The sequence below is a fragment of the Charadrius vociferus genome, unplaced genomic scaffold (assembly GCF_000708025.1).
Source record: "Charadrius vociferus isolate BGI_N301 unplaced genomic scaffold, ASM70802v2 scaffold839, whole genome shotgun sequence".
Taxonomy (NCBI): domain Eukaryota; kingdom Metazoa; phylum Chordata; class Aves; order Charadriiformes; family Charadriidae; genus Charadrius; species Charadrius vociferus.
In genome coordinates this window covers 59,397-82,560 of record NW_009650168.1, presented here as the reverse complement: position 1 = coordinate 82,560, position 23,164 = coordinate 59,397, and the positions used below count along the sequence as shown (strand labels likewise).

The 23,164-nt window shown below is 38.8% G+C and overlaps 1 protein-coding gene across 1 annotated transcript in view; it reads right to left on the bottom strand.

The window, feature by feature from the left end:
* PAWR (PRKC, apoptosis, WT1, regulator) overlaps positions 1–23,164 on the bottom strand; it is a gene marked incomplete at its 5' end in the record, with an annotated part of 36,805 nt that overhangs the window by 4,967 nt on the left and 8,674 nt on the right. Inside the window, 3 exons of the mRNA XM_009892465.1 lie at positions 480–584; positions 1,974–2,121; positions 10,685–10,719. Of these exons, the coding sequence (XP_009890767.1) occupies positions 480–584; positions 1,974–2,121; positions 10,685–10,719 (288 nt within the window). The remainder of the gene's footprint in view (positions 1–479; positions 585–1,973; positions 2,122–10,684; positions 10,720–23,164) is intronic.

Here is a 23,164-nt window from a genome sequence, read left to right as displayed (position 1 = left end):
TTAACTCCCAAATCTTTCTGAGATCACCAAAATAATTATTGGTAATTAAAAGCTGACTAAAACGAAATTAAATTCACAATTACTTTGTCAAACAAAAGTACTGGGTAACAATTTATTGAGAAAACTATCAAAACCCCAACTTAATTACTTCCTGGTGTGCTATGTACTGAATTTGGAAAGGAGAGGCAGTAAAGAACACTTTCTTTCACAACCTTGTTCTATGAACACTTACAGCAACAAGAAATTCAGGTACTCCAATAACACCCTTATGGAAGTTAGTCACGACAAACAGAAGTCACCTGGAAAAAATATAACTTACTGACATGCCTCTTGAAAAGTTACACAAATACAAAAAAGATCCCCACACTTAATTCTCTTCTGACCTTGCCCAGTGGATGCAGGTGCTTGAAGAAGAGCACAGAGAATGCAGAGAATTTTATTCCCTCTATATAGCACTCTATAAGAAAATATGTGCTTACTCTGTTTAATAAATCAATTTCTTCCTTCAGCTTTCCAATTAGTTCCTCTTTGTCCTGTGATATCTTCATTAATCTTGCATTTTCTTGTCTCTCCTTTGCAAGTTCCTAAAACCAGAACATGCAATTAATTTTGAAATGCAATTTTTGGTTTCTAGAAACAGTTTTAAGTTATTACCATTTAAAACAAACAAAGAAGAAAAACTCACATACACATGTAATTCTTCTTCCACAGCAAGTCAAACCCACGTCTTCAAGCCTTTACATTTCGAGGAACTAAAGAATCACATCTACGAAAATATTTTACCCACAGCAAACCTGTGTGATATCTCTGATTCCAGAGATAATGCTTTAATTGATATTTAACTTAAGCACGAACCCAAAATTGGATGGGGGTCCAAAACTGATGTAAGTAAATGTAAAGTATCAGCTTCCAAATTTGTTATATTGGGAGGGTTAGTCTTTTTTTTTTGGGGGGGGGGAAGGGGGTGCAGGGGGTTTTAATACTACCATTAACAAGGAATGAAGACTCACTGTTAGAGCTGTGGGCCTGAATGTGAGTAATATGAGTAAAAATGAAAATGGCCATTAGGAATTCAGTAAATCATGGTTCAGGATACTGGAATAACGCCTTTAAATCTTCCCCTATTTTCTGTGTTACTGGCGGTAAATTATTTCAGAAGCAAGCTGATTTGGAAGGGAGGATTATGGTGTACTTCACTCAAATCGGGCTTCCCCAAGTCTTTAAAAAAAAATAAAATAGTAATTTCTACAAAATATGCTCTATTTTCACCTTTACCAGAAAAGATCTAGGCAAACCGTGTTTACCTAGTAACTTTCATCCATATGAATTCAAGAATATTTGGCAAGTTACCCACAAAAATCCACTTCAGAGGAAGACAGAGAAGCCTGATTACACAGATGACATTATTTAGCAAAATACTTTTTTAGGTGAAAAACTCTGCTTTAACATTATTACATTTTCCCAAAATTGTTTGTATGAAGAATGTCTGAAATAATAAAAACTTTGGCTTAAATATATATATTAAATTTTTAAAATTTTAAAAAACAACTGGATAGCAATTAAATTTTGTAATACTTCAGTACACCAAAAAATCCAGAACAAGTACATCAGAAACAGGCTTGCTAATTTGCTGAACAGGCAGTGAGCTTCTCCTTCCCCCAAGTTATTTGCCCTGTGTTGCTGTGTTATGGGGTACGTAAAAGAAACACGTGGAGCACTGCTGGCTCTCCAAGTGTATTATCTTTACCTCAACTATTTCTCACTTATGTACCAAATGAAAACTAAACATCTGTGATCAGAAAGCTCACATTCTTCTCAGTCAGTCTGACTCTTTATACATTTTTATAGACATAACTATCTGTACTTCAAACCCTTATCATCATTTCTATGTATTTTACTTGGAAATTTCCCCATGGAGTTTCAAAAGTACTTTATTTCAGATGTATGCCATGCAGATATTAATTGGTACTTACCCTTTCAAGTTCCTCAATCCTCTTTTCCAAAGTGTTACTTGGTACCGAACTGCCAGAAGAATTTGCATCCCTGCTGTATCTGCTGTAAGTTGTCCTGTCTGTTCGGGAATATCTATTTGGAGGATCGTCTTCCGGTGCATTGACTGTGCTACAAAGGCAAAGAGCAAAGCAGACACCTATTTATACACTTCACAAAATGGAAATCATGGAAGTAACAAGAAGTGCTTTCCAAAGCACTCAATAGGTCAGTCTAATAAACTGCTGAGAACTTATTTCACAGCTCTTGTCTTGCTGAGAACTCACTAATTTCACTGCCCCAGGGAGTCGAATACTTGGATAACGCAGCTCTCATCATGTAGGTAATCAACTTTAAACACAACTTATTTTTAAAGGTTTAAAAGTTTTATGAACTGTGGACATTAAAAACCAAGCTAAAAAACTTTACTTTAAAAAGTAAAGTACCACTATGGAGTTTAAACCGAGCATCTTTTTAAGTAGATGAAAACATAAAGGATGAAAAACAAGTAAATGTTCAAAATGTAAGAAGCTTATACATATCAACTGGTTTTTCAGGAACTATGGATATGGCCTGTAAGGAACTGGAAAGTAAACTGGCGTGAGAAAGTGACATAGCCCAACATATTACTTTTATGCCATTTCCAAATATTTTACTTCAGAACTTGGAAACACAGCAGTTTGTCATAGCTCAGTCAGTAGGCACTCACTCATTAAGTGGTGGTACGTTTTTTGTTTTAGATCATGTGTCTATTCCTTAAAAATCACTGCCATGGAAGCTTAACAGATAAGCACTGCAAATACACATAAGCTAGCTTCAAAAAAGCTTATGTGTTCTCCATTATGATTGCCACGTACAAAGCCAGTGCTAATTAAAAAATATATATGAGAAGTCAAGCATTTTCAAACTCACAAATCTAAGTGTTCTTCCCATAGCGATTTCATTCCTAACAGCAATGTTATTTACCTTCAATATAGAATCTAATGAATAATTAAGAGCAGCAGAACAGAGTGCCACGGGACCAGGCAGAGAGATACAGACCTTTCACTCCACAATCCACCAAACCCACGCTTCTTTGACTTTGAAAACATACAGCTAAACAGCCGAAGGCCAAAAAAAAAAAAAACCACAAAACACCCTTGTTCAGTCTTCACCAGGAGAACTCAGAGACACTCAAAAGCCATCTGGACGCGGTCCTGGGCAACCAGCTCTACGTGGCCCTGCCTGAGCAGGGTGGTTGGACAAGATGCCCTCCAGAGGTCCCTTCCAACCTCAACCAGCCTGTGACTCTGTGAAATCAAACAGCTGAAATACATACACAGTGGTTTTCTAGAGCACTTAGGAAAAGAATGAAAAGCACTATCGGTATCCCTACAACAATTCCTCTAAAACACAGTAGAGTATATGATTAATGTGTTCATTTAACGGTTTTGTGTTTCATAACTCTAGAAAACCCCTGCTGACAATGTGCAAATCTAGATGGATACAGTGCAAATCAAAAGCAGGAGTATCTGGCAAAAGGATGTCTTTTCATGGATATAAACATTGCTTTCCTCTAGTATGCGTGAAGTTTCCAAGGCACACTGACACAATTGTAAGGAATTTTGTAGCTTAATGTTATTACCATATTTAGCACTGTTTATTCTTCATCTAGAAGTTTTTTTTAAAAAAACATTTCTAGGACCGGATACGCATGTTGCAACACAACATAAGAGAAATATTTTAGCTTAACTCTATAAATTCTAGATTATTTAGCTTTCTGAAAGATGTGTTGTTTTGTGCTGTTAACGTCTCCAGGACAGACCACACAAAAAAGGCTCAATTTTTCATCACTCAAAAAGGAACGCTTTTGCAAATATACTGGAGTATCTCAACTCAGCTCCAGTGAGTGACATTGGCTGATGCCCCTACGGGAAAGTTAGAAGAAAGAATACCTAGATAGAAAGGGTTTCATTAATACTGAAAATTAATACATTTTCTATATTTTCCCTGAAACTCACACTCAAAGTTCCTCACCTATTCCACTGGGGAGCAGACCCTACTGAATACATTCCTCTTCAGTATGAGCAAGTATAAAGAACATATCACGAAGGCTTCTAGGAAATGGGATTTAAGAACACATTTAAGGAGGCATTAGTACATAACCTAACACAAGGAATGTGACAGTTCATTATTTTGGCTGTTATAACCAATGTCCATTCCACAGCAACAGCAAAAAGGTACCATCTAAGACACAGTAGACATATCTTTGGCAAAGAATGGAATTTTAGTCTTCAGATACAATGTCACTTTGTGAGCCTTAAACAAGTAAGAAAATTTATTGGAATAACAGTATCACTGAACTTGGTGTCTATGCTTTACTAAGAGAAAATACCTATCAACCAGCCCCAACAGAGACATCCCTATGGAAATAAACCTGTATATTTTTATATATAAAGATCTATTTTATATTTATAAATATGTAGCAAAAATTCTACTACTACTACTAATAATAATAATAATCTGTCCAAACTGAAGAGTTTTGTATGCTACTAAGAAAACAAATTGGGTTTATACCTCCTTTTGGGGGAGGAAGGGAAAAGTGGATGCATGTAAGAACAGAACCCGGTTATTTTGAGACTGCAACTGAAACTTCGCTTCCTCCACTTCCTAACTCAATAAAGGTTTACAAATACTTGCAACTTGGAAGTTGCTGGAATCTCACAGAAGTTATGAAAGAAAAGCAAGCCTACTGTCACTAGATATACATTAGGTAAGGGCAGTCATTAGCACCAGATGAAAAATGATAAGGTCTGCAAAGTTGAAAAAATTTAGAGTCACTGCTCAAGAATGCAGTTCAAAAAGTATTCCACTTTTCAGCATTTGAGTAATTTACGCACATGACTGTTTCAACACTTGCAGTGGAAGCATCTAGCCATAGGCTACAGCTGCAGGAAACAGTATTTTTTGAAATTACTTTTCAAGAAGAGTATCTAAGATTGTATTTGTAGCCACAAATACCCTGGATGAGAGTGCCCACCCAGAGAGTAGCAAGTGAGAACGTATCTGGACAGAAACATCCCTCACTACTGCTTCAAAAGGGCGTGTTCCATAAGATGTTTAACAAAATTCAACTTGTTGTTCCACTAGCTTACTTTCAATTAGCCACTATCAAAATCGCATTTTAAATGTGTATTTCTGTACTAGGATGCTGACAACAAAAATCACTTTTGCAACTTAAGACAACTTGCTTTTGAAAGTTTTTTCTGGCTGTACTTCAATAAAATCAACCCACGTTGCAGTTTGACTACTCTTACACAGAAACGAAAGTTTTGTTTTGGAATGATGTTCTAGTCAACATTTCCTTTAAAATAAAATCACTTATTCACACAGGGGCAGGTTTAACAGCAACATTACAGACAGGTGAAATAAATCTTGTTCCTTCCAATGCGTGTTCGGTTCTCTCAGTGTCTTCCTGAAGCACTGTCCAAATTGCAATTTCATCCAATTAAGATCACCCAGTCAAAAGCAGATTTCATTGATTTCAACTACGACACGTTTATTTTTATTGCCAGAATCTTGTAATTACACTTGATTTGGAAACTCCTAATTAATTATGTCACTGCAATCCAGTCAGTTGCTAACAGCTGCTTTGGAAGAACAAGCAAAAGACAGTATTTCTAAATAGGCCACCTTGGACTTCTGTTACTTCGGACTGCTTAAGACCAGTCCGTGGCTTTTGGAGCTGAGCTAAGGAAAGGCATTCTCGTCTTCTCTACAGCTGCACGTTCTTTGCCTCCACCACTTTTCCTGGCTCTGGCCTTCAGGTGACTGAGTAGGAAACCATTCAAGGAGCTGATGCGGCAATCCAGCCGCCCAGCAAAAGGAAGCCATCAACTTCCAGCCACAGTGGCTCCCTGAAGCATCCCTCTGTCCAGCTGCACGAGCACTGGCACAAGGGACAGTGAGGAACTGCAGCTGGCTCAATTTAGACCATCAAAAACTTCTGCAGAAAGAAACCCTAAGTGCTTCTGCCTTCTAGTAACATCAGCATTGGCTGAAAAGGGGATATAAAAGTCAAGAAAAGCACCTTGAGTGACTCCCATCTATTTTAAGTGTTCATATCTGCACAGTAGTGGTCCGAATTGAACAAGCTAGATGAGACACTGCTTCAACAGCCAACCCTTGCTGCAAAACTCCCGAACACAGGCAAGCAGGCAAGTCTGGGCACAGTGTTATGAAATAGTATTTTGCAGATGTATTTTTTTTGAATCAGTGAGACCAAGGTAAATATGAATAGTTATAGTTTAAGCAGTAGTCTGAAAACACGGAGCAAGAGAATTTCAGCACCTCTTCAGAGCACCTCCAATGAGTGCTCTGAAGCACTAGCTTCCTCTCGTGATCTCTTCTTCTTTGTTCATTTTTCAACTCTTCTGTGAATGTTAAACTCAAGTACAACATAGTCTTTTAGAATTAGTGGGCAAGGGTCTCTGCCTGTTGAGTTCCATGTTAGTGTGCTGTACTGTCCTAAAAGAGGGGGAAAAAAAAATCTGACATTTTGTCTGGAAGCCATAAAACCATACCATATTGTATTCGTATCCATTCTGTAAACCGATCCAGCCTGATCTGTCTGATCCATGAACCATGCAAAAATCTTCTGAGTTATTTTAAATCCTGATTTGCAAGGTTTTCTTTCCAATTCAAGACATTTCTAAAAAAGAAGTTAAATTGGTTCAAAAGCTAGTACAGTCTTAAAAATAAGCTGCTAAAACAAATTCTCTGTGTTTATAAAAATATTCCAATGTGCACATAAATATCTTGCTTTACTGTTACATGCAAACAAACTTTTTAGTTCACAGAACACAAGAGAAACTTAATTTGCATTTACACATCAATTACGCTCAAGTATTTCAATAAACAGAATACACTTTGTCATTCTGATGTTTGAGAAATCAGTGAGGACATCAACTATGCCGACAGCAACAGACCTGAATCAGAAAACCATCCCTCCTAATGGTGACATGCTCGTTGCTTTAAAATAACTACTCACAAAGCAGAATAAAAACTGGTAGACCCAGTTACACTAATAGGATTTTGGAATGGACAAGATGAGGCGTATTACATTAAAAAAAGCTTAGTGAAAAATGAAAGATGAGGAAGTTGATATGGGCTATATCAACGGAAGGACACCTGCACATGAAGCTCACAGTCAGGACAGATGGCTGATCACAACTCCGAAATACTCTCACGAACCTGTCCTGGGCCTTCATGTCAGCATGACCTTGAAGATTCCGCTCATGCTTTTAATAGATCTTACAGTACCACTCCAGATCACAACAGAACCATCATTTTCTTTTGAAAATATTTTATGTAGTTAATCATGCAACTACAAAGGAGCCCCTCCACAAAATTCTGGGGTGTAAGTGTGGAAATTTTTGAAGTAAATTCAGAAGACAGACTACAGTTATAGATTAAGATCCTCACCATAAACTTCTATTTACTTTACTGCATAAGGAGACAGGCTCAGTTTGTCCAAGTCAGCCAGAACAGAAGGAGAATAACACAACAGCAGCCAGCAGAGTTCATTTGTAAACATGTCTTCCACTCAATGGACACGCAGTGAAACGGGTTTCTCAGCAATGTCATATAAATGTATAAACATCTAAATGTTTAACCATGGCTTGCTGCATCCATATAAGGCAAAGCAGCCAGTGTGTCTGATTAAATAGGTAGTAAAATCTGTGCAATTCCTTGAGCATTTTGAGAGAACAGCAATTCCACGAGAACACACAGCACAGATCCTTCTTTTCTGCTCTTAAGTCTCTCTTGTCTTATCAGGTCCAAGAGACTGGGTATCTCAATGTAGACATGAAAACAGCTTTACGGGAAAAGAAATGGAAGGTACTGGAAGCCCAGGATGGTATGAGTAACCCAGGACTAAAAGTCCTGAAGGAAGAGGACAGAGGATGGAGACAAAACAGGAAAAAAAACCCACAAGAAATCAGAAGAATAACAAAGAGAAGACTAGGACGTCAACGCTTAAATATAAGGATGTAAGAGAAAGGGGGAGAGAGAAGAAAAGATGTCTAACTGGGCTAGGAAATGGAAATCGGTGAATTGAAGAAAAACGCCGAGAGGAAGAGATGTCACTTCTGATGAGGAACAACTGGGGAAGAGGGAGAAGGCAGAAGAGAAGCAGCAGGAGTAGTAAAGATGGAGGAAAAGGATCTGCATTCTTTCCGTGAGGAGGGAGTCTATAACAGACCTCAAGTTTTCCAGAAAACACCTTTTCACTTTCGCTGTCATACGTCTATGAAGTCTACTAACAGTCTCTTCCTCACCCACCAAGTACTGACCACCTGTGTCAGACTAACACAAGTAACAGTTTCAAATGGGATCTCAAAGTGATTGTCCCGATGCGAGAATGTGCTTTGCTCTCAGTTTGCTTCGAAAACCTAAGGTAGTACACCCAAAACTGTTAAAAGCACATTATGTTGAACATATTTAAGCCTTCAAGCAGTTTATGGTCTCAATTCAGCCTTTTGGCATTCACATTCCAGTTCTAGGCGTAATCACAGAATGGCATTTTCAGTTTCCAAAGGACTTCTACTGTATTCGGGACTTAAGTGGGATCTGAGTGATCTGAATAGGAATTACTGTAGAGGAGGCTGTGTTCTGTAAGACCTTCCTTACTGCAGATGTTGGAAGGGGCAATTAAGCCAAACATTGTCAGAACAAAAGGGGACTCTGGTCCCAACTCCTTTAGCACTCACATCAGAAAGTGAAGCCACTGGGAGACATACTTTGTTCAAGTACTCTTACCTGAAAAATTATTTCAGAGGAGGTAGGAATTTTCAAATATAAAGGGAAAATCAACTCTAACCACAGTGGGCATTGCAAACCTCATGGAGGTACCATTAAAATAAAACCCACTTAGCATTTGTGAGCACTGGGCACTGTGCTGATTCACAGGAAAATAATCCTTTGTTTTCAGCACGAGGTTTGAAGACTACGCAATGAGTAAGACAGATGGCAACATATGTAACAAAATATTGAACAGCACCTCCAAGCAAGTCAGATTCCTCTGAATGTGATGCCAGTCCTGAGGGGGAAAGTTCATGAACAAAGAATGCACAACCCACAGACAACTAAAGCTGACTGAACACAGACTGCACAAACAAGTCTTATTTTAGTATTTTCTAGTTTTGGAGTTTCCTATTTTTGCAATGCTAATCAGAACAACTAGCTTATTTTCAAGTAAGCTATGAATGTGATTGCGCAAACTTCTATTTATTACCACCCCCCACACAACCGAGTTTTTGCAAGTGAGTGAATATATACAGCATGTGAACAGAGCAAAGATAAGGTTTATGAAAAGCCACAAAGCAGTATGACACACACCACTAGGTATTCTGCAGATACAAATAGCAATGAAATTCTGCACAAAGACTGAAGAGGAAGTGGAGACTGAACTAAAATATGTTTGATTAATAAGAAAGCAATCATGAAATTATATAGTTATAAGGTTGTGACAATAAGTACACCCATTCTGCAATGGGAAAGTGATTAAAAAAAAAACCCTATAGCAATAAAAAGCAACACTCAACTAGGTTTATGAGAACTAGAAATAGAAGTATAAAAGACAGCATCATGCTAAGAAATCTAAAGCATGACAGGATAGGTTATTATTTTTACAATGAGGGTGGTGAGACACTGAACAGGTTGCACAGAGAAACTGTGGGTGCCCCATCCCTGGGGGTGTTCAAGGCCAGGTTAGAAGGGGCTTTGAGCAACCTAACTTAGTGGAAGATGCCCCTGCCCATGGTGGAGGGGTTGGACTAGATGATCTTTGAAGGCCCCTTCCAAACCAAACCATTCTGTGATTCTGTAGGTGAACAAGTCTGAGGAGTGCAAAATACACCAGTGAAGACTAGATAATTGTAGGTACTCTTTGCATGTACTTCTACAGCCAGGTTATATATACACACAGAGGAACTAACCACCTACGCATTTTACCTGAGTAAAAGATATCTAAAAGAGAATACATTCACATGTCAAATAAAAATATGTTTACACAAATGCCTTGCTTCAGGTGACGTACTTAGACCCCATGTTACCATTACACTTTCCTAATAATTATGATAGCTGTGTTAATATCAATTGCACATGGGGAAAAATTTCACTCACTGGTCAGGTGCACCAAGAGCTTCTGAAATATTTTTCTGATTGAAGAGCTTGAGTAACAACCGGGATAACACTTGGCTCACAGACAAAAAAAATAACAAACAGGACGTGCTACATGTGGGCAGCATCCTCTACAACTGAGACAGTAGTATGACAAAACCATAGAAATTTCTTTCAGTATTACTGTGGAAAGCAACAAAATTATCTTCCTGTATTAAACTTCAGAAGATGGTGGTTCACAAATTAACTGTGAAGCTACTAGCTCCTAGGTCATCAACTTACGACATTTGAATGGGAAACTGTTAGGCATTTGTAAGACCCAGCAAAATACTAGCTGAATTTATTTTAAAATAGGAACATAATAGAGGGGTTTGGATAAGTTTGCTGCATCTCTCAGGTCCTTACCCCAAAATCAGGCTATATATCTACAGTAGCAGTATGATGGCCTCTACTACAAACAGCCATTTAATCAACTTTATTTCTGGCAGAACTAGATATGTAAAGAAATACATTCTGTACAAAGATCTCGTACCTTTTATACCTGCTTGAAACCATCCTGGAGGAGTCCTGAAAGAAACAGAAAGGAAAAACTAATTAACATTTTTCTTGTATTTGTACTTTCAAAATACTTTATCACTCCGTAGAAAATGAAGCCTGCACTTAAGAGGAAGAGGCCCATGTCTCAAACAGCTGCCGTATAACTCAGTTTTGCACTATCTTGTCAGGAATAGACAGAATACCAGGATTATTGTCACCGTGTTACCGCTTCTGAGCACCAGCTCAGAACCCTTACATGACAGCTTCTGGTTACATCTTAAAACTGGATGCACTTCCTCCAGCATCCAGAACATGCAGCTTACCAAAACAGTATACACTCTGCCACCAATACGCCTTCACTACCATTACTAACGCTTGCGCACTTTGACAGCTGTTCATCTACTTGTCCAAGAGCAGCAGCGCAGAACTGTTTCGATTCACCGGCACCACTGCTGTCCTTCTGCACAGAACAAAAAACGAAGCCAGCAAGTTGTCAGGAATGAGACCCAAATCAATTTATTACGTATCAGCTGGGTCATGATCACTACAGGTGTGCTCTTTGCCACGCTGACCCAGGTGTCGCTCACCACAGTTTCTCTCAGCCTGACTGAAGTGGCCTTCCCCTGGCATTTGCTGTTGAGCAGGTAGGCTACAAGCCTGAAGGTGGGCGTTGCATCCACTCAAATGTCAGACAGTGATTTGTCAAGCTACGGTAAGTCAATTTTTAGATCACTGCTTTCTAAGCACCCGTAGCGGCTTAATGCAGTCTGACCACAAACTTAAAGAATACTCTGTGTCTCCTTTGATTGTTATTTGGAAATTATCTTAACTGAAGTAGCGAGAAACAGAATACATTTTAAATAAGAGCAGAGATTTTAAATATGAGGTCAACAGTGCAAAAGCTGTGCATCTGGCCCTTCAAAGATACATACATGGATTACTTGCAGATTACAAGTCTTATCATATTTTTTTCTAGCTTATGGTAAAGAATTTCATTACTTTTTAGATTCCCACAATGCAGCAAGATGTTTTCACTAAGATTACTTTTTTTTAATTTTTGTTTTGTTTTTAAATTTGAAAAAAATCCATTACACTTTTATTCTGGTTCTGTAAAGATGGAAATGGAAACAAAAAGAACAGTGGAGAAAAGGGCTCATTTATTGTTACACAATCCCTGAAAAAACATTGATGCATTATGTACCAATGAGAAAACCTGAACGAATATATTTCCATCAATAATGCTATGCTAGTAGCTTCCCAACACCAGCATGATCACATAGAAAAATTAAGACATGTTTCAACTGGTAAATGGTGGCTCAGATTAGACCGAGTAAGTCCACAAATATTTGTTAGAATGTTGTAAGAAGAACACGAACCAATTACTCTATTAGTCATAGACAAAACTCCCCTCAGCATCAGCAAGCATTAAGTAAAAAGTCAGGAAGAAGGAGTTAATGAAATAATGGCAGAGCATGAAATTCTATTTATGACACTAACTGCAGACAAAGGAATAAATGAGTTCTCAAAACAAGATGCAAGAGAAATTCCATCCACTCCAAAACTCTTACAAAACATTACACTACCTGCACTGATCAATGCATTCATGTCTTTCTAACTAAATAACAAGCTAAAAAAATAGGATAAAAATAATATCATGTTATTAGAGAAAGCGAAGTTGACAAAAAATATTTGTATTACAGAAACAAAACTGGATCTTAAATTGTATTTTATTTCAGGAAGCATTTTCAACTTGTGCAATATGTGCTGAGCTTTCCCTAACGTAAGCATAAGAACAATATTCAACAAAGTTAACGTACAGGAATTATTTAAAGAAACCCACAAAGTGGTGTAAAATTGCTGGTTTAACACTGAAAACTATTTTATCATTGATGACAGCATCTGAAAAGTAGCAATTCACAGCTATGAAACGACAATGTAATTTCACCTCTAAAAGGGCAAGGAAACAGAATTTTAAATGGTACAAATGCTATTTTTAAAGTTTACTAAGGGTACGTTTTCTTTGAAAGGTCATGGCAGTAGGGGGGAGGTTTCTGAGGACTAGAAGTAAATGCCACTCCTATCTTCAACAAGGAAGATCCCAGGGACTACAGGCCAGTCCCTGAGAAGGTGATGGAAGAAATCCTGAAGGACAAGAAGGTGAAATCGGCATGGATATATGAAGGGGAAATCATGACGGACTGACCTGACAGCCTTCTAAAACAAGATGACTGGCTCAGTGGATGAAGGGAGAGCAGATTACATCTATCTCAATTTCAGCAAGGCTTTCAGCACCTTCCCACGTAACATATGGGAATGGGGGACATTTTCAATGTCCCATTAACAATGGGTCCATTTTCAGCAAACTGCTGAAATATGGACCAGGTAAGCAGACTGTGAGGTGCAATGAAAAGTGAGCGGACTACCTGGCCCAAACGCCTATGAACAGCAGCACGAAGTCCAGCTGGATGCCAGTCACTTAGTAGGGGCCAGTACTGTTTAACGCCTTCATTAATGACCCGAATGATGGGACAAAGTACATCCTCAGCAAGTTCACGGACACACAAAACTTGGATGAGTGGTTAATAATATATCAGATTGGTGTGCTGCCAAGCAGAGGGACCACTGACAGGCTAGAAGATGGGCTAACAGAGACCTTATGAAGTTCAAAAAAAAAAGGGAAATGCAGTCTTGCACCTGGGGAGAAATAATCCCAAGCACCCAGTACATGCTGTGGACAGGTTGGAAAGCTAATGTGGAGAAAAGGACCTGAGTGTCCTGGTGGATACCAAGTTGAACACGAGCCATCAATGTGCCCTTGCAGCAAAGAAGGCCAATGGCATCCTCAGATACGTTGCCAGCAGCTCAAGGGAGGTGGAGTGCCAGATCCAGTTCTGGGCTTCTCTGTATGAGAAAGACATTACTGGAGAGACACCAGCAAAAGGCCTCACAGATGATTAAAGGTTTGGAGCACATGAGGAGAAGCTGAGAGTGCTGGGAATGTTCAGCCTGGAGAAAAGAATGCTCACAAGGTATCTTGCCAATAAACATCCGATGGGGTAGAGAAGATGGAATCATACTCCACTGTGCCTAGAGAAAGGATGAGAGGCAGTGGACAGAAACCAAAATACAGGAAATTCAACTTAAACGTAAGAAAATACTTTCTTACTGTGAGATTAAACACTGGAGCAGGTTGCCTAGAGAGGTTATGGAGTTTCTATTCATGGAGATAATAAAAAACCAACTGGCCACAGCCCTGAACAATTTGCTACAGTTGACTTGCTTTGTCCACAAGGGTTTGACTAGAGACTTCCTGAGATCCCTTCCAGCCTTAACGATTCCGTGCTTCTGCTCCGCTCTCTGATTTTTCCATCTGCATTCTTCTCTCAGCTTAGTGAGTTTAAGTCTCACTAACACCTGGCAGCTTCAGAGGATTTCAATCTGCCCTCTAATATTGTTACGTAGGGACTTGCCTATCTGAACTTTGAAATACAGAGGACTAACAGCCTGATTTTTAGCTTTAGGACAGTCAGTAATGACTGACAAGGTGATTTCACTCTGATGAAGCTACTTGAATCTCTTCACATACATCTAATACACTAACATACATGTTCACTGTATATGAAAACTGAAGTGCCATATCAGTAACATCAGTCACAGCTCTTGGTGGTGATGGTCTCAGAAACATCACAGAATCATAGAATGGTATAGGTTGGAAGTGACCTTAAAGATCATCTAGTTCCAACCCCCCCGCCATGGGCAGAGACACCTTCTACCAGACCAGGTTGCTCAAAACTTCACCCAACCTGGCCTTAAACACTTCACTTCCAGGGATGGGGCCTCCACTACCTCCCTGGGCAACATCCTGGTTGTCCCATTAGCCATAGAGACACGCAGTTCAACTCTCTTTTTAAGCTTGGATGGTGAAAGAGAGAAATGTAGGTGACTGGGTCAAAATTTTCCCTAACTGGCTGTAGATACAACTCTTGCCAATAAAGTAGGAACTCTGGGCTTTAAGCTTCCTCACATCTTATTTTTAAACCAGCTTCTTTTTCAAGAAAATGCTGAAGCCTTGAGGTTATGACCATGCTTCCTGGTGAACATAAGCCTCTGAAAGGCAGAATTCACAAGAAAGGAAGAATTTGCACATGACATTGCAGTCTAGTGAAGCACACATACCCTTGGTACAAAGAAATCTCTGGATCTTGGATGCTTGTTTTCTACTCTAGACACCAAAGGGATGCAATGTATGCTTTTTATACCCCCAAATTTGCTACGACCTTTTCATATAGTAAACGCAAATATAAGCTGTAAAGCAACTTACATACACAGACTTGTACATTTACCTCAACAGGAGACTTCTAAAAGTTTGGCAGTACTATTCAGAAAAGCCAGTTTTTCAGAAAAGGAAAGCTGGGAAAGCAAACAAATACTCAGGGATAAAGTACATGGCAAATACTCTCATTTGGTACAAATGACAGCTGTTAAAACTAAAAAAACAATTAGCTAGTCCTTTGTAACAGATGTTTCTACACCAAGTATTAGTGGTTTTTATTTTTGTAGTTAGTTTTAACTATGAACAAAAAGTTAAAAATACACATGTCAGCATAAAAATCATTTCCTCTGATAACTAAATGAATACTGCAGATTTGGTAAATTGTGACTTTTATTATTTCGGAATCTGTAATGTAAATGCAAACCAATCATTCTTTAAGGTGATGATGCAAGCACCGGGGAAATATATTATTAATCTCTGCTCTTATGTTATGAGATTTATTTTGTGTGTGTTATTTATCCAGAAGTTGCTAGTAACAGGAATATATGTATTTACACTATAAACACCATTATGTATCTATTAATCAAAAATGAATCTAAGCTTTCAAACTATTCAAAAGCTCTTAAATGAGGCAAACATCTCCTAATTAAAAGATCTGTTAATTTAAGATCTTATCTCCTCTACCATGTGTGGAGATGAGAAGGTTTGCAGAAAATGAAGACGGAGAAGGAGAAAGGAGGGAGCCCCCTGTTCTGCAAAGAATTAACCTAAAAGCAGATGATGATGCAGGTATATAAGTACTAATCTACAAATCTTGCTTATATTCTTTAGTATTTTTAAACTTTGAGTTTTAACCCAGGTTTAAAATATCTAGTCATTACTCTAAAAATGAATGGTTTGTCAAAATAATCATTTATAAGCAATGAAGAGATCAGTTTATTTGAACGTCTCTCTTTAGTGTCTGTGGAAATCCTGAATGGAAAAGCAATCAGCAAAGAAGTAACCTGTAACAATTATGCTAATGGTTAATCGAAAAATATTGCTAACAACATCAGTTCTTCATCCAGGGCAGAAATCAAACACTTGCTTCAATACAGCATTCAAAACACAGCTTTGAAATTACTTTTACTTCTTGCACATGACCTCTGGCAACTTGCATTACCCTTTAACAGTATATACTACTGCTAATACATTATATAGGCAAAGAGTCTTGCTCTTGCTCCATATCAAGTGGGAGTTCAAAAACACTGCAGACCGACATACGTCAGCGTTGCTCCAGAAAACTGGTCATGCTCCCTTTTCGTCACGTCCACAGAAGTGTTGTGCAGCCACGTATTAATGCACGACAGGGTGTGATTGAAGTCAAAATAACCGAGGAAAAAGCAAAGATTTGTCTCGTTCCACATGAGCTCCTTCATCTGATTCATCACCCAGCCTAACACACACACAGACACACACCTGCTGCACAAGAGAAGGAGAATGTGTAAAGCCACAAAAGGAAGCCGAGACCACTTCCATTAATGAAACCATTTACTGCCAATTAAATTTCTGTCAAAGTAGGATGTAAGCAACTTTGCTAACTCCCCTCTCTGCTCTTGGCTCATCTTGGTATTTCATCTGGCCAATATAGAGATTATATAAACAAGCTGGTCATCAGGCTTTAAATAAATAGAGTTGTCTGTGTTTACAAGTGTCTGACAAAGATTTCCAGATGTTAAACCAACCCTACGGTTACAAATCTGCTAGTTAACATGCACTAACAAACATTATTTTTAAACACGTACAAACTCTGGAGTCAGCTAGACTATGAAAACAGTTCACTGAAATCCCTGGAAAGAATACTTAACAGTTTCTCAAACAATTAAAGCAAATCACCCAGATCAAATCAGGCTGCTAGGGTACGCTGGCATATATGCTGGCATGTAGAATACATGCGGTGTTTTAGAATCTGACTGCTCACTAGTGTTAATTATAACTACATAATGATATTCCTGCAACATATACAAAGTTCAATTTAGACGGAAATTAGGCCACCAAAACAATTTATTTTTTCATATGCAATCCAAAGATGGGCTCTCTACAAAGTTTTCTATATGTTCTTCAAGATATGAGCAGATACAACTTCACTGCATGGGAGAAAGAGGTCTATTGCTGGGGTTTCTTGCCTTTTTACATGTCAAGGAACAGGTAGGTTCTATCTCCACCCAGCCAAGCAAGTTAACTCCAATCTCCTTCATAAGTCACATCTTGATTAACTACATCTACTTTCTTCTAACATTCAGTACAACGTTACATTGCCATTTCCTTGGAAATGGCAGTTACGTATCTTCTGCAATGCAGACACAGTTTCATTCAGATATTAAAGTGAGATAACAACTGAATGCTTGACGACTGAAAGGCAATTTGTTCCTAATACAAACCAGGAATAACTGCAGGTGTGAATAGTAGGAGAAAGAAAGATGAAATACACTTCTACCCCCTCCCATCAAAATTCCCCAAAAGCAAGCATCTCTCAGGAGCAATAGAGTCATGGAGATACCATTTACCTTCCATTCCTGATTCTAAACGATTTAGAAATTTCTAGAGATGTTTTTCATGGAATGCAACACAAATTCAACTTTGAATGGAAATGCTTTCACCACTCGGGGAGGGGGCAGAAATCTCCACTCATTTACACAGAAATGATTTTTTTCCAGAAGCATCTACGGTGCTTTGAAGAAGTTTAAAGCAGCAATTATATCACTTAACTACTTGCACCCCTTGTAGCTGTGCACTTTCTAGATCTCTACTTGGACAGAATACTTGTACGTACAAAACCATCCCAGGCTCCCTCCCCTTATTCTCCCAGCTGCCAAGATTTTACGTCTATTTCCGAGATTCATTAAATTTTATTTTTTCCTGGTGTGGATTTCCTAGAGATGACTTTAAACACTCTTTACTCACCCTATTAATCTCTTTTATTAGCAGTCATTTTAAAAATGAGCTTTTGTATCTAAAACTGTTAAGAAAGCATGAAGTTATCACCTCCTATTAATCAGTTACAAAATAAACTGAAGCAGGAACCTGGTAAGATTTAAGAAAAACAAAAGCTGACCTACTGTTCTTAAATGGCCTGACAGAATTTTTTTTATTTTGATCTTCCTTTGATTTATACTCTGTCAAGTTGGAACCAACACATTTTAAGAGTAGCACATAACAGAATAAAACTTTGAGCAGGAGAAAGACATTCCTATATTTTGGAGATTAAGATTCAATTGCCAGAACTATTTTAATATTGTGGCACCCAGACACTTAATTCCTGATCAGCAATACAGAATAACCCCTTCTGTGTGAAACAGTTGATATAGACAAGCAAGACCCCCCCAAAAAAAAACGTCATAGGGGAAAAGGAAGATACAGTTTCTTTACCTGTGCTAAAGAAAGGAAATTTAAGGTTAATATACCCTCCAGTCACATATTTCTGAAATAATGGGTCCTTGATCCAGACAGGCCTTTATAAAAGTGGAAAGGCAATGGCATTACAGTCTATACAAGGATGATGCTTTCTTTAGGAAGGAAGCCGTAAGAGTAAATATAAAGGTAAGGTCAGTAAGTAAATTAATTTGTTAGAGCATTCAGGGTGGGGGTGAGAGAACGTGAGAGTGAGCGAGTGCACAAGCACACAAACGGCAGACCCAAAGAGAGCACACCTCTGCAGACACAGAGTAACCTAAAAATAAATTAGCACAGCACCACAAGTTACCGGTTCCCTAGACTGACTTTGAATTTCCCAGGCTCTTTCACTGCAGCCCATATGGAATCCATGCATCTCAAACAGTTTCCAGGCAGCCATTTCTACCTCTTGACTATACAACCCTTTGGGAGAAAAGCTACTCAATTTATTTTTTTCAAAAGGGAAATCTCTGTGATGTGTGTGTGTTTCTGGACTGTGGATGGAATGATGTCCTAGGTGAAAACACCGCAGTTCTCTTTACCTGAGAGAGCAGAGCCTCAATGAAGTACTCCACATCCAATATGCACATGCACAGAGCCTGTTCATGTGCTGGTTCTGCTTTTCTGGAAATCAGAAGCAATGAAGACAACCATGCAAAGAACGCCTCTTCCCAAGATCTGCCAGGATCCCAGGGAATCTCTGAGCTCTGGCTCAGCACTGGCCTCGACTGGCTCCTGCAGAGTGACTCAAACATTCTTAGACACAGCCTGCCCGAGCACCGCAGCCCGCAGACACAGGGCTGAGCCCAGCCAGGTGGGAAGCACGGTTCAAAGGCGCTCCAGCGCCTCGAAGAAGAGCCAGCCAGGCTGCAGCATCAAGTCTGCCGCAAAGACGCTCATTCTATCCTGACCAACTGAAATATACTTGCACCACGTGCCCCAAAGTATTCCGTAGTACACACATTATCTGCTTCTAATTACTTCACAGGATAAAATCCAGCTACTCCAACTATTAATTACCTGTCCAGTTGCAAAGGAGAAAATCAAATATATTAGTACACCACTTATTAAACTGTGTCACGCTGTAGGTCAGACTTATTTCACATCAGGTTAACATAATTTAAAAATCTTAACATAAGGTTTTTTATCTGCTCTTACACAATTCCATAGTTGCAAAGGTATGAAGGTTTTGTATGAAGAAAAAATCATTAGAATATGTAAGCTCTTCGCCTAAAAGCCAGTATGAACTAAATCTACTACCTAACATTTTAGGCTACTTCTTGGACAGTATGGTTTACAAACCTATTTGTATTTTTATACAAAGAAATGCAGGATTTTAAAGTTTATTAGTTCTTATAGTTTACCAGGATCTCTTAATCAGTTTTAAAATAGATGTTAATAACACAGAATGGTTAAGGTTGAAAGGGATTTTATATTTAGATTGCATATATTACATACTTATATGTAAGTATTTTTACGTAGTACCTTCTGTTAGATTGTAGCGTGTTGTTTTCATGCTGACTGATAAACAGTCATGTGATTTACATAAGACTACAGTATGTTTACAATGTCCTGGAGGTTTCAAAATTATTACTTATAACTTGTAAAGCAAAATAAAACAAATTATTAATTACAGATGAAAATTTGCTCAGAAAAAAAGAGACAACAATATGAGAGAAAACAAAAGAAATACAGCAAAAATATTATTTCCACCTAGTGAGCAACCTGTGTAGTGAACTAAATCTCAAAGGAGTGGAGAAACAGAAAAAACAACCAACCAAACAAACCAAAACATACTGGAAAACAAATTTCAGTTAGGGAAAAGTTAAGTGTCTTTAATTCCGTTCACCTACTTAAGTGAACCTTAACACTATTTTTTTTACAGTCTCATCTACTACCTTTAATTAATATGTAAGTAATCAGGACTTCAAACAAGAACTAACATAGACGTGCTAAAACGCCTGGGTGGAAGTGATACATATTATTCCTGTGAAGCCAAAGGAGTTATGACTCATCTCCCTGTTTACATAGAGCTGGGAGGCCATGGAGAAACACTGCAAGAATGTCTAGGGAATTAAATCAGACGTCTAACAGGAAGGCAAGTATCCTCAATTCCCACCTATGAAGAAATCTATCAAGGATGTTAGGTGGGAGGAAAAAATTAAAGAAATACTTGCAGGTAAAATAAGTTAACTCCCAGGGAAGTTGAGTATCATCAGGAAGAAAACAGCTCCCAAAAACAAGGCAACCAGAAATATTCACAAAAATATATAAACAGAGTTTTTTCTTTATTCATTATTCTCCATTTCTATACCCATGCAATATTCGACACCACATAGCCAGAATAAGAGTTCAGGACAAGCAGTTCGGCACTCAGAACAAAAGCGATGAAGGAGCTGATTAGGTCAGGCTGACAAAGCCTGACTAGATCTCAGGTGACTCACTGGCAGAGCAGAGCTGGAAAAATGATCAGAAAGACAGTGATTATGACCTTCATGGATCAATGTTGAATAGTCATAAACTAAAAACGTAGGCTTCCTCAAATTCCCTGAAAAGAAAGGAAACTTGGAAATACTTGCACAAAGCTCCCAAATTCAATGTGTCAGTCAGTCATAAAAAAACCCCAAAAAAACAGTACGTTGCCAGAAACCTAAGGAACACCTCCAACACATAAGCAGAAAGCACAGGATCTATAAAACACAAAACTTGATGCTGAAACAGGAGAGTATTTAAAAAACTTAGAATTCAGTTGGACATAAACCTTTACGGCTCAGAGAAATTGAGAGAGTAGTGTCAGTTCTTAAGGGTCTTTTCCAACCTAAATGATTCTAGGATCTCGAGTCACAGAAGAGCTAAGTCATGACATGAAACCCACAGCAGAGACCACAGTGAAAACAAAAAGAGAATTTGCTGAAGTACATTATAGCAAGTGTAAACATAAAATCCTGTTCGGAGCTACGTACACAGCCCCTTCACAACACATTACCTTGTGTCCAGATACGCAAACAGAAAATACAATTTCTCAAAATTATTTTCGATGGAATTTGTCTCACATTTTACAGAGCATTATAACCTTTTCAACCTCACCTTAGAGTGCTGAGCTGCTTCTTGACTTGTCTACACAGTGCTTTGCACACTATATACTAGAAACACGACTTGTGATAAAACCAGCTTCTTCAGCGGAACCAGTTTAAAACAATGAACCATCCTGCCCATGACTACTAGGTGCTGGTTCCAAGCAAAGGAAGAGAGGCCTATGTTGGTGAGTTTACCAGCAGAATGAGCCTGACGGCTTCTACTAACAGAAGAGTAAATGGAGGCTGACAAGCCAGAGACTACTCTATAGCGGCAAAGCCAAGTGACACAGAGTCGGCACATCCATATTCCAAAGCCCTCGATAGTGGGTCTCCTCCGTGCCCCATGTGGTGTCCCTAATCTGTAGGTTCCCCCTCAGTCAAGGGCATCTGAAATAATGTGAGGCTGAACTACAGCCAAAAGCAGTGTTTTTATAGCATGAAACCTAGGTCTGCGGTGCACACCCCAGTGTGTTGATTAAGGGCATGCAACTGTTTCTGAGCTAGCAAAGGCTAGTGATGTCCTCATAACGCTCCACAGGCTGCCAAACCTGGTGCTGTGATGTTCATACTACATGTAAGGACTGGTTCCTGGCACAGTATTTCTCAGACAGTCCCCAGGTATGACATAGGAGAGCACTAGGTAGCATGAACCAAAACCATGCCAGAAAACCTTGCTAATAATTAAGCCACAGGCTCTATCAGCAGGGCAGTGGTTGAGCCCACACCCAGCTCTCGCTTTTTAGCAGTATAAACTTAGACTGTCTCCACCAAACAATTCTGAATTCCGGATTGCTCCTCCCTCAGCCCTCACATTAATTACACCAGACTACAAGGATGTAGAGAAGCAGGCTCCCCCCACATTCTCACATCACTATGGAACTGGAATATGCAGCTTCTAAATGCACAAGCACATCTGAGTAACTACCACTAGGATATTCTCTAACCTAGTATGAATAACATGAATGTACGATCCACCTTATAAAAATGTTTCACAACTATTGCTATGTCTATTTCTGCAGAGCTGTACACATTTTTGCTCATCTTTCCGCAATAGTAATAGTCTCCCCCCTCCACCTGGCACAAAGACATTCAGCAGGGATCCCCCAGGTCCATGTTCTTGCAGAAGAGCATCCTCCCCCTCTGTACACACCCAAAGCACTTGTAACTTCATTATCTAGGCTTCAGACTTGTTCCTGGCATGAAAGCAGTATTAACTAAAATTCCCTCTCTAGATGAATAGAATAGCAGAAAAATAGAATAGCAGAGGAGTGCAGGAATCAGGAGTATTACCATACCTTACGGAAGCTTTTGATACCAGTCAAGCTGTGCCATCTATTTGTACAAGCAGATATGGCAGGAAGTCCTTTCTTTTTCAATAAATTTGGATTTACCAGAGGACTCTTCTTCCCACAGAAATCTCAGCTACAGTGCATCATTATACTCTAGGGGATCACCTTTTCTTTTTCACAAGAAATTTTAAGAGAAGACTGGGAGGAGATACCTGCTGAAATATCATCATTTTTGACATCTGAACATAATTTCCATATTGGCTTTTTCAGAGATAAAACAATCTTCTCAAACCAGCATTCAGTTAGCTGAGTTAAAAGTGATGCCAGCCCAAAACAGAAAGCACATGGGAAAGTGGGAAAGAAAATGAATTCCTTCACATAAGGCCTCTGCTGACTGCTCAAAA